At 36.0% G+C, this 12,965-nt stretch overlaps 1 protein-coding gene across 1 annotated transcript; it reads left to right on the forward strand.

The window, feature by feature from the left end:
- Positions 1–6,041: 6,041 nt before the first annotated feature.
- LOC150018316 (olfactory receptor 51I2-like) lies at positions 6,042–6,986 on the forward strand. The gene has a single exon (XM_090267709.1). It carries the CDS (start codon positions 6,042–6,044, stop codon positions 6,984–6,986), a length of 945 nt encoding a protein of 314 aa, XP_090123835.1.
- Positions 6,987–12,965: the final 5,979 nt, after the last annotated feature.

Raw genomic sequence — 12,965 nt, forward strand, 5'->3', positions numbered from 1 at the left:
GCTTAAAATAAAGGGAAAACAATTTTGCCATTTTTGTACATTGCTATTTCCTAATTTTTTAGGGGAATTTTTAGTAATTTAACAAACCTGGAGAGAGAAATGAAGTATTTAACCTTATCCCTTTATCTGTAATTGGATACTAAGCCCTGAAAATTCTAATTAGACTTTGGCTCACCCGATTTTTGCCTCTACTTCACCGCTGTTGTTAGCTTATTTGGGGCCTTCATTATTACCCCTCACTTCACACTGGCATTATCTCCAAACTGATCTCACTGTTCACCACTCTTCTCTCACTTTTCCAAGCTGTAGCCAGAAAAATCTCCCTAAAGAATCTGATTATAAAACATTCATAGCCTTAAATGGCTCCTATTGCTTAAGGATAAAGTCCAAATCCCTTAACATGTACCTTAGTAATATCACTATTGTATTCATTTCTTATGTCTTACTACTGCTAACCATACCCCCCACACCTCATAAATAAAACTTTGCTCCAGGTACATGGAACTATGAGTTGTTGCTAAACCAATAAGTTGCTTTATGCCTCTGTATTTTTGTTTTGATAGCCTTTACTTGGAACACCTTGTCCATTTTTATATGCTTGGAAATTATATGTCATTCTAATTATTCATCAAAAAAATTTATTAGACAAATACCATGAGCCAAATACTGGCTCCACATTTCCAGCACTGTTTTACTACCTGCCCTCCATCTACCTGGTAAAACAAATGTTTTGTTATTTTTATAAACTTCTAATGTATTCATGTAGAATTATACCACGGCACCTAGAAATAATTCTGTCCTCTGTATGTAGCTGCCTATTTGAATCATAAGCTTCTTGAAAGAATGAATTATTTGTTAAAATTAGAAAGAATGTGAACTTCATTTAAGGTCAATAAAGACGTTGAAAAAACCCCAATCCTTCTGAGCCTCAATTTACTCACTTGTAAAATTGCTACAAAAATAACCAGATTGTTGTATTTTTATAGTTTAGAGATTATGTATGTAAAATAGTTGGTACATTGCTTGTCATATAAGAAGTACTCAAATTATCCTTAGAGCTTAACATTGTACTATTTAGTAAATTTCAAAATTGGATAAATAAATGAATACAACCATAATATTATCATTTGCAAGTGATGTAATTTATGAATCAAGAAAGCACCAAGGCTTTTAAAAAATAAAAGATTACCAAAATTTGAAAAAACTTTCCAAATATCATAAAACTAGTGATTTAAAAAACATAGCAAGTATTTTAATTACTAAATATTTCAGTTATCAAACTTAAAAATTAATTCATCTCAGAAATATTTTAATAAGAAATTTTATGGAAAAAAACTTTATTATTGATAGGTTAGAAATAAACTTGAACAAATAGACTCAAATCATGTGACTTGGTGGAAGATTAAACAAATATTAAAGGTGTCACTTTTTCCAAATTCAGTTTACTTAATTCTGAATATTTTTTGAAAAACAACAACATAATTTTAATGTAATTTAACATTATCACACAATTGAGTTTACTGTCCTTCAAATGTTCTAAAAAGTTAAGAAATTGGACAGGAATAGAATTGATCTCCCAAATGTTAAAACATAAAATAAAAATTTTAAAAGTTATACTAATTAAAAATAGAAGATATGTCTACCACAACAGATTTCTAGTATAGTATATAGCTTAAAAGAATGTATAAATCACTATAAAGTAGTGTTTCAAATAAAATATTTTTCAGATAATAGTTCTAGCAGGTGGACAATATTATTGTTAAATATTTATACATTTGCATATAAAAGTATTTAGAAGCATTGACAGAATTTTTTCTTTTTTTTAATCAGTGTGTGGTTGCCTCTCACTAGCACTCCTAACTGGGGACCTGATGTGCAACCTAGTCATGTGCCCTGACAGGGAATCGAACCAGCAACACTTGGCTCCCAGACCGATGCTCAATCCACTGAGCCACAGCAGCCAGGGCAGCATTGACAGAAATTTTATTAGTAGTCTGTGGCAGGCCTGATATCAGGACTAGTCTCATTGATCTCTTAGTTCAACTGAGCTAATTAGATTAGCCACTTAAAATACCTGACGTTCATTTTACCTGCTGCAAAGTAATACTAATGATAACATTCCTTGGTGGCTTAGTAAGTGCTAGTCAAAGTTCAAAGTTTATTTTATTATTAAAAAATCATGAGCTCTTATCAGCAGGCTCTGATGTAGGCAAAATTATTATTTTTGATTTACAGGTAAAGACACTGAAGCACACAGATAGTAAGTAAAGGCGCAGGAGCTGAACCCAGGCAGCCTATTTCCCTAGTCCAAGACTGGTGTGACATTGAGTTGGCGACACGACTCGGAAAACCTTTGCCGTTCTTGCTCCTTTCTCTTATTGCCTTTTAGCATGTAAACGTATTTAACAACGATGGTCTTAGTTTGGGCTGGAGGAATGCAAGATGCCAGGTCACAAAGGAAGCTCATATATTTTAAATAAATTAGTGGAGCAAAGCAGCACGCAAGATGTTCAATAAGTACACATATGTAGAAATAGTTCCGATGTCAGAGAAGATGCCATGATTACTATCTGTGGTAGCCCAGAGAAGGGGCCTCTGACACGGCCTGTAAGGTCAAAGATTTCTCTAGTGCACATGGGCTTGGATTGATTAAGGTAGAAAAGTGAATCAGATATTTTATAATGATTATATTTAGAAATGAAAAGATGTTTTAAATTTAGGTTGGGCAAAAATATGTAAAAAACATTTTTTAAAATTAAACATCTGTGTGTTATTCTGTACTGTGGGGCTGATAGATATCTAGGTTCATTGACAAAAATAAACAAACAAACAGAAAACAAAACAAAACATAGCGTGAAGAAGTGTGTTCATGTCATATGTTCATTAACAAGTGATTCAAATAGCGTGGTAACCCATTTTGAAGACATTTATGGAAAGAAGGCTGATGCTATTATGCAGATGGTGTAAATCAGGACACAAGTATTAGTTGCATGCTTACTATTTGCTACACACATGCTGAGTAATTTGAGTATATTAAAGAATAAGAAAGACATAGACTTACCTCTCATGGAATTTACATATTAATGTAGGAAGGAGGCATGGAATAACTAACTTATTGTTTACATTAAATCACATAATCACAACTCTGCAAGGATCTAGAAAAGACCAATGAAAAATGTTATATAAAAATTTATTAGGCTAAGACATTAAGGGTCTCTTCCATTTAGCTTAAATCTTCCAGTTTAAGCTAAGAGCTGATAGATAAGAAGCTAGCAAGAAGAAGGAAAGTTGAATGAGGAAATGCTTCCAAGACATGGGAAGCAGCATTTGTGAAGGCCATGAGGAAGGAGTAAGCTTTGCATAGTCAAGGACCTGAAAGATAACTATGGTTGCAATAGAAACAACAAAGAGAAACTGGCTCAAGATTAAGTTTGTAAGGAAGGCAGTGTCATAGCACAGGCCTATACAAAGGTTTGGACTTTACTGGTAATGGAAATAATATGATGTAATTGTACTTAAAAATATTGTTGTAAATTGGGAAGTGAATTGGAAGAGTTGTGATATGACAGCTGCCTTTCTTTCAAACTTGCTGTGAGAGTCAGAAGGTCTGGGATTCAAGCCAGCTCTGTTTATCACTTACCGAATAGATTTTTTCCCTTGGCATCAGATCCTCTTCTGAAAAATAAAGAACAACCAGTTCTAAGTCTTAATTTCTTTGAAATATCACAGTTTCAAAGAAATGTCAGGTTACAGAGGAGACATCTGCCCCAAATATTTTGCATTCCCTGCTGCCCAGCCACCTCTGTGCTGTGGGATGTACTGGGCCCAGGGGACTCTTTATAGGCAGTTTTACAGCTCAGGGCCTGAAAAGGGTGGAGGCTGGTGGGGAAGTTGTGTGCAGAGTGTGCAGTGTGCAGAATTCTCAGTGTTTCTTCCCTTGTAGACACTTCACCTACCTCTCTCCTCCCATCCACTGGAGCTGCTGGGGAGGTAGGTTGGGACTTCAGCTCTTCTCTTACAGAGGCATGTAGAAATCTCATTCATAGCTCCAAAATCTTGAAGTGAGTAGGGAACAAATATTTGAAGAAGCTTGCAATACCTTCTTTCTAAGATAGTTTATTATATAATCAATATTAAGTAGAACTGGTAATCCCTGAGTCCTAATCCAGGCTTCTATGTCCAGTGACCTGGCTAAGCATTGAGCATAGAATGAGAAGAAAAACAAGTAATTATGGGAACTTACAATTTATTGAGGGAGAAAGATACTAATCAAATAACCAAACAAATATAACAGTTCATTGTAATTCTAAAGTGTGATAAAAGTTATTAAAAAATGTGTATGAGGATATACAACAGGGACATACAATCATGAGCAGAGATGTAATGAATGATTAGAATAATTGGAAGATAAGTTCCTAGGTAGTGCTAATGCTGCTGTATGCCATAGTAAGGATGCTTGAATTCTATTTAAATTTTATTTCAAAAGGGAAGGGAAGCCATTGAAAGACATTTAGTAGGAGTGCAACATTATTTTACTTATATTATAAACAAACAATTTGGCCTTTTTGTGGAGAATGGATTAAAGAAGAGCATGACACTAAGCTGGTCAATCAGCAAGGAAGGTCTTGCAGAAATCCTGGTTAAAGATGCCGAGGGATAAATTACAGTCAGAAGTGATGTAGAGAAGACAGTCAGTGTTAAGCATATTTTGGAAAGGTGGTAAGGTAATAGATTAATTAGACCTGGGATGGGCATGAGAGAGATGCCTACTAGGTTTTTCAGTCCTGGTGAATAGATGGTGATACATTTTTATGAATTGATACAAATCGGGGAAGATCAAATATAGTGATTACTGAAAAGTTCAACTGCATATTAGTTATGTTTGAGATGCTAATGAGCTATTTCAATTGATAGGTCATTGAATACTTGAGTTTAGAGCTAGAAGAGAAGTCTGAGATAGAGGCATACATTTGAGCTCATTGCCACACAGAAGAGAGATTAGAAGGACATTATACATGGAAAGTAATTTTGAAAATATTAGTTATAAAGAGGGCAGAGAAATGAGTGATTACTAGAAAAATATGCAAGAGCAACAAAGCATTTTTGTTGTTCTTTGTTTCCTATGATAGTAAATCCTGAAAGAAGTTGTTGTGAAGTAGGACAATATGAAGCTCATTAAAATGATCCAAACCTCTAATTTTCAAACTTGCCTGCCTAGTGGAATCACTTGGGAAGTTTAAAAAAATACTAATTCTTAAGTTCCACTGCTAGAGCTTCTGACTTAACTGATATGAGCAAGGCCTAAGCAAAACCAAAAAGTTTTAAAGTTCCTCAAGTGATTCCAACATGCAGCACAGTTTGAGATTCTTTAATCTGAACAGAAAAAATTCATGTGAACATTCCAGATAGAAAAAACAAGGAGCAATCAATAATGAGGAAGCATGAGATTCTGGACCCTTGGCGAATAAGTGAGGCACTCAAGCAACAAAGAGAAGATGAGGAACTGGAGTGATGCTTGAGTGCAGGCAAGAAAAAGGACACAGCTCAGAATATAGACCAAAAAAGTCATCACTTGTACAATGGGGAATGCATTAGTAAGTGGAGAGAATTAAGGGAGGACTTCATGGAGGACATAGTGTATCTCACTTCTCGAAGACGGTGGTGGGTAACATTTACTAGAGAAAAGGGTGAAATCATTTTCCACCATTGGAGAAATGTTTGAATCTTTCTATAAAAAAAAAGGCTGAGACAGAAAGAATAGGAGATGATATCCAAAGAAACAGAGTCAGAAGATTTTTGTGTAGAAGGAGTTGGAGCCCATGCCCCATTTGTAGATATAGTCAGACTGAAGAAGGCCTGAGATAAAGCCAATGACCCCTGACCTGCTCCTTCTGTATCCTTCCATTATATTTGATATCAAATATAAATGTCATTGTCCCTTCTATCTTGAGGACAATGACCATTCATTGTCTTTATATTATCCACTGTCTGACCTCACTTCACTCTGGTTGTATTTCCTTAAAAGCTAATCAGGGACCCTCATGAAAAGTTTTGGGACTAACATCTCAAGAACTACCAGCTTCACACTAACAGCCTTCCCAGAGTTGGAGCATCTGGAGCACTGGTTAACTGCTCTCCTTTTGCTGCTTTATGCTATCTCCATTCTGGGCAACATTCTAATTGTCTTCATCATAAAGGAGGAGCAGAGTTTGCATCACCCAATGTACTACTTCCTGTCTCTGTTGTCTGTCAATGACCTGGGTGTGTCCTTTTCTACGTTGCCCTCTGTACTGGCTGCCTTGTGCTTTCGTACTCCGGAGATTGCCTTTGGTGCCTGCCTGACCCAGATGTTTTTCATCCACTTTTTCTCCTGGACAGAGTCTGGGATCCTGCTGGCTATGAGTTTTGACCGCTATGTGGCCATCTGTAACCCCTTGCGTTATTCTACTGTGCTCACTGATATTCACGTGGCTCACATGGGCATATCCATCATCATTCGCAGCTTCTTCATGGTGTTCCCACTGCCAATCCTCCTGAAGAGGCTGCCCTTTTGTAAGACCAATGTTCTGACTCATTCCTACTGCTTGCACCCAGACCTCATCCGCTTGCCTTGTGGAGATACCACCATCAACAGCATGTATGGCTTATTTATTGTCATCTCTGCCTTTGGTGTAGATTCAGTGCTCATCCTTGTCTCTTATGTTCTCATACTGCGCTCTGTGTTGGCCATTGCCTCCCAGGAAGAAAGGCTTAAGACCCTCAACACGTGTGTGTCACACATTTGTGCTGTGCTCATCTTTTACATGCCTATGGTTAGTGTGTCCATGGTTCATCGATTTGGAAAACATTCCCCTGAGTATGTGCACAAGTTCACGTCCTTGGTTTATCTCTTTGTGCCTCCAATGCTCAACCCAATTATTTATTCTATTAAGACTAAGGAGATTCGTAAAAGGCTACGCAAGATGTTATTGGGATCTAAGCTGTGACCAGGGCGAAATCTTATGGAAAGCCAAGTGCCTTGTGAGTTTTTTGCTCTTGCTGACTTTTGTGTGTACTAGCTTAGTCTTTTGCAGGATTTAAATCTCCTTCCATACATGGACTTACAATTTGGTACCTGCCATCAGTTGTATGGTATAGTCTGGCTATGACCCCTAACTCAGAATATAAGGCTGTCTTACATTGTAATTAAATGTGTCACAGGTTGCCAAAAATAACTTTTCTTAGACCTAGAAGGAAGTGGGTCTTTAATTAGACCCTTTTATTAGTCCCAATATACTAGTGACATCTGTGCTTTCAAATAAATTTCAAAAACTATTGCATACATATCAACTGTAGTATGGTTAGGTATTATACTACTTGAGATCATAAGTATCACCCCAATACTTTTTAAAGATACTCAATACTTTTTGAGTATCCTTAAATTTTAAAAATTAAAGATATACAATAGCTGTGACTAACTTTGCACTTTGAAATAAGAAAGAGCATTCTTGACTCCTATAAAAAGAAACATATATGCTTGCTTTATTGACTATGAATTATAAACCATATAACACCTGAAATTTATAAATTTAAAATCAGGAGAAAAGTTTTGTGAAAAAATCACATATTGCCATCCTCAAGCATGGCTAGGGAGAGGATTAACTTTCTTCTAGGGAGCTACAGAGACTTTACATGGAAGACTAATAGATACTAGTCATTGACGGTGATGCATGCCTGCTCTAGAGGCATTGAGAAGTTGACCCATTATTTGCTAAACTATGGACTTACATGGCCTGTAGTGAGCACCCAAGCCCAGAGTTTTCAGCATATGCTAGAGCAGAGGACAGGTGGGTGAAGGGTATCAGAAAATTCAGAAAGCATAATCCTCAGAGAGTAATAGCCTGGAAGAAAGAGGAATCTTCTGCAAGTTCACACAAAGCACACACAGCACAGAACATGCAGGCTTGCAGATACTTGGCAGAGGTAAGCACAGGGTGTGGGGACATTCACCATGGTGTAATTCAACTTTATTGGTTGATTGAGGAAGGCAGACACTGGGGCGAAAGTTATCACTTTTTAAAACAAACATTTCTTCCAATGCTTTTTTCTCATAAGATCATAAAATAACTTTTAAAAAATAAAACTATAGGGACTAAGTAACATGATGATGCCCTAAACATAGCAGAAATATAGATACGAATCTCCTTTACACACCTGCTAAGTGCCAAATTAAACAATCCTCCCCTCACCCAAAACAGAATAGAATCCTAGAGGAAACATCTTCAACAATATCAGATAACAGGGAAACCTCAAGTATTCTAGAACAAGGTAGGTGTAGCCAAGATTAGAAATTATATGGTGGGAAGCAGTGTAGTGAAGGTAATAACAAAACTTATTTCTCCAAAAAATTTAAACGAGAACAACAACAACAACTCATAACAATCGCTACCAACAGGAGAGGACTATACCCTAAACAAAAATGTGTGCAGGTGGCTTTGAGATTGACTGGTGAAACTGGAAACAATGTGACCAGTTTTATGTCCTCTTGCACTTGAGCAAATCAAGCAAAATAACTCTGGTCCTAAGTACCCAAGATTCTCAGAAATTTTCAACACAGAAACTTCCATGAAAGACTATAACTTCAACCTGAAGGAAACCACATGAAACATAAAGATCACTGGAGTAAGAGAAAAGGAAGGTTCTACTGACAGGCGGAAAGGCTGTAAGGGAAGCAGATGCAAGAAAATGCTGCAGTAGCCACAGAAACGTCTTAAGTTGCTTGTATTGCTTGGGAGAAAGGCATGCAGAGCTCTAGAGCTTCAACAGAAGGAGGGAACCAAACACCTAGAAACGGACAGCTCTGAGACACAGAAATTGACCTCAAAAAGGGGTTACTTTGAATATTTGCACAACAACAGGGGGAGCCCTAAAGCCATGAACCTGGAAAAGCTACTTGCCATCCCCTCCTAGTCCAGAGAATCCTTTTCCCAGTCACCATGGAAAACCATCCTTCCTTATTATATGGTATTGAAAATTGGATACAAACTAACTTTGTAAGCAGTTATGAGCAGACATAAAAGGAAAAATAAATCAAAGACCCATAGCCCTTAGAGTCATACTCAAAATGGGAATCTTTCTTAAAAAAAAACAAACTTTTTTAAATCTTTGTGCTTCAGTATCTATGCCTGAGTATTAGAAACCACATGGCAGACTTCTACATTTTTAGGTTTTTTTTCTTTTTTAGAAATACTTCTTTTGATCTCAATTACGGAATTGAAACATCACAGAATAAGACATGAGGACAGGAAGAGTGAGTACCACTGTGACACTGAGCGTACTTCTATCAGCATTGTGTGCAGTGATCCCTTATCAGTGCACTTACAAACACATGAGATGACTAATACGCATCTAGCTCTGTGCTGAATGCTGGGGATGTGGAGATGGACTGAGCCTGATTCCTGATAACAAAAGTCGCGTGACATTGGGAGAAGTTTCCCTGTGTGTCTCATCAGTTGAATACAAGTGTGCTGAGCTTAGCTCTGAATAAATAAGGAATCACTGCACAAAACTGTGATAGCAATATTTTTAGTGTTGCAGAAGGACTCACCCTCCAGTTGGTAGTTGGATAAGGACTACTGGGGTGCACATGCATGTATGCCCATATACACAGTATATATAACCTGTTTATATTAAATATACATTATAGAGAAGCATGTTCAAGAGACAAAAAATTGAAAGCTCTTATTTTCTTATTATGAAAAATAACCCATTATATATATGTATGTTTTATTGCTGCCTAATAAATATTCCCTAAGTAACTGACTTGGAAAAAGGGTTTTTTTCTTTCTGAGATAAACTATATTTGTTCAGACTAGTCAAACAGTATTCGAGTAGAGTACTGACATCTAAATTAATGATAAATTATAAACCTGTTTATAATATTTCTGTATGAATTGAAGGCACAGGGGGTTCTTTGAGAAATTACACTGAATATAAAAAAGGATTGGTTTTAAAATAGTGCCCAATTGTCCAATTTATACCTCAGTTATATCTTATAAGCCCCCCCACAATAATCCTAAACTATTTTTTCTATTTATTTGTAAAAATGTTCTTATAGATATTTGGATTCTAAATGTTGAATGATATTTTCTGTTGAATGAAACCACCAATCTCCATATCTAAGCTGAGTAACTGACATGGGAAATATTCTAAATCTAGTGTCCCTAACACTGTTACATAAGGTTTTAAATTGGTTTAGCAGGAATTTCTGTTTGGATTTCAAATTTATTTTACTTGCCTCTTCAACACTTAGTCAAATATTCATTTATTAAATTGTTTACTGACAGATTTTTTTGTGTTAAGCTTTTGTTTTCATTATATCATGTCAAATATAGAAAATGCCACTTAGCTCTCTTTCAGTTCTAAACTGTCCAATATTTACTGAAGAATTTGACTCTGTCACTGTTGAGACTAATAATTAAAGTTGATTCTGATCCATGGTTGTTTAAAGTCTGTCTTATATTTAACAATGTAGATTACCATGCAGGAAGCTTATTTCCCCCAGCCCAGCAATATGGGTTGTTTGCCTTAAATACATAGGCTTTACACAGTGCGCATGGGTGCGATGACTACATTCCCACCAGTAACACTCCTCCACATGCTCCACCACAGTGCACCCACTCAAAACACGGTGTAGCTTTGCAGGGGATACTGAAAAGAAATTTGTATTTATTAAACACATCTCAGGAGACGTTGACATACCGCTTCCATCTCTTTTCAGGTAGGTTTCTCTCACAAAACCCAGTGACTAAATTCCATAATCACTGAGCTCTCAGACCTAATACTGTGTCGGCCTCATTTTAGGTTTCAATAAATATTGTTGAATAAATAAATAAGTAAACTGTTATGTTTCATATAAGCAAACACAATAACAAAAGCTTGTAAGAAAAATTGTTTTCCAGTAGAATTATATCATTTCCACCCCCCAAATTCGCACACGTTTTTTAGATTTAGAGTTGAGTAAACGAAAGTAACTACAGTACATATCTCTGGTAGGAGGAATGAAGGCTGAAAAAGTTGGGGGAGAAATTTTCTGAGCAAACATGACTGGCAGTAAACAATATAAGATCAAGATTGCCCAATAACTCCTTCTTCATTTTGCATTTCTAATAGTTGAGACCTCTTTGTCATCTAAACTTTTAATAAAGCCTGTCACACACAAGTGCTTTAGGTAAGTAAAACATGAGTAGAAATTTACAGAAAGTTTTGGCAGGGGATTACATTTTTTGTTTGAAGAATATTAGAGGTTTATACAAATTTCAGTGAAATATGAAATGTTTTTCAGTGGTATTAGCTGACTCCTGAGTTACACATGTAAAAAACAAACTAATAAAATAATTGCTTGAAAAATAATTTATCTCCTGTATTTATTTTATGTATTTGATAAATAAGTTTTCCATGGATAATAGAAGAAAAGAAAAAGAAAAAACAATTTATATATATGAACACAAACCACATCCACCTACCCCTAGTTTGACAAATCTACGATAACCTTAACTCAGAAGATTGGCTCTCTGTACCTTGCTCCTATTTACTCTTTTAAAAACAGTTTCTGGGGGAAGTGCACTTCTTGTCCAACTGAACTGTAACTGTAGTGGCATAGCAGTTTTATCCCAGCAGAGCTGAGCAGGTCTGGAGATGGCTTCTTGAGGTAAGGCTGGACCTTTCTGTGGTACTCAGACAATAAGACAGATGGTCTGCCATGTCCAGGGGCTGGTTTGTTTCCCTCTTCTACCATGCTCTTATTTCTGAAGGTTTTCCCACTTTCTGGGCTTACACAGAAATTAATTTCTTACCAGTCCAGATAATATAGATTTGTGTTTTTTTTCAATTTTTTATCACATTGTTTTCTATGAGTGTTAACTATAGAACAGGAGTTATGGTAAGATAGATTCTTGATCTCTCAGATTCTTTTCTCTCTCTCTTTCTCCATCGACACACCCAGCCTGGGCCCAGAGCATGAGTTAGGCTCCCATGACAATACAAGACAAAATAATGACCTTTTTTATTCAGAAAAATTTCCCCATAGACTTCAAAATAGTCCCCTCATTTGCTTAGCTTGACCTTGTTCAGTATGTCATTTTCTTAGGTTAGAGGTAGACTTAAGGGGCTAAAAATAAGAGAAATATAAAAAAATATTTTTTCTCCTTTTTACTAGGCCAAAGTCTAAGTATTTTACCATCAAAAAGGAAAAGAAATATAGAATTCAAAGAAAATCCTGTTAAATAAAAAGAGTTAATAGAGAATTTCTACTTAAGACCCAAAACATGACCATGTGAAGCCTTCTTAAAATGTAAATTGCAGCAGTGACCCTAAATTTTTCTTACAGCACCTGTCTCATAAGAAGAGACAAAACCTAAAAATGCTTTTCCTTTATCCTTTGTAAACAAGCAGCATTTCTAACTATAATGGAGCAAAGAGAAAGAAAATAAAGTAGAGACTAGCCAAAGGATCTTTTAGGAGGCTCATATTCCCCTGCCCATTGTCTTTTCTCTTGTTATATCATTGGATTTCAAAGTTAGGCCTGTGGCCAAAAGGATGTCTTCCCCTCTGTCCTGGGGGTGGGAATCAGTAAGTGTTTCTTTCACTTTCATATAACAGCTTTCCCAAGCCTTGCCTTGGCATCTATATATTCATTTAAAACTAAACTCTCAAGGCATTATAAATTATTATTATTATCATTATTATTATTTGATGTTGCAAGTTTCTTACCTGAATTAGAAAAGTTATTATTTAAATGGACTAAGATATATTCTGACTTTAGATCTCTAATACCACAATTATTTTTCATATAAAATTATACTGAGATATATTGCTCAATCATGCCCTCCAAATGATTATTTAATGGACAATGACACATATATTGTGACTCTCATATTGAACTTATGAATGTGCTTTTGGAAACACTGGGTCCAAATATTTACATT

Source organism: Furipterus horrens, unplaced genomic scaffold (genome assembly GCF_987537825.1).
Source record: "Furipterus horrens unplaced genomic scaffold, mFurHor1.1.pri manual_scaffold_2, whole genome shotgun sequence".
In the NCBI taxonomy this organism is placed as follows: Eukaryota; Metazoa; Chordata; class Mammalia; order Chiroptera; family Furipteridae; genus Furipterus; species Furipterus horrens.

Bases quoted from the DNA above. Each gene is read 5' to 3' on its own strand.
- LOC150018316 (XM_090267709.1), top strand. From the start codon at position 6,042: ATGAAAAGTTTTGGGACTAACATCTCAAGAACTACCAGCTTCACACTA.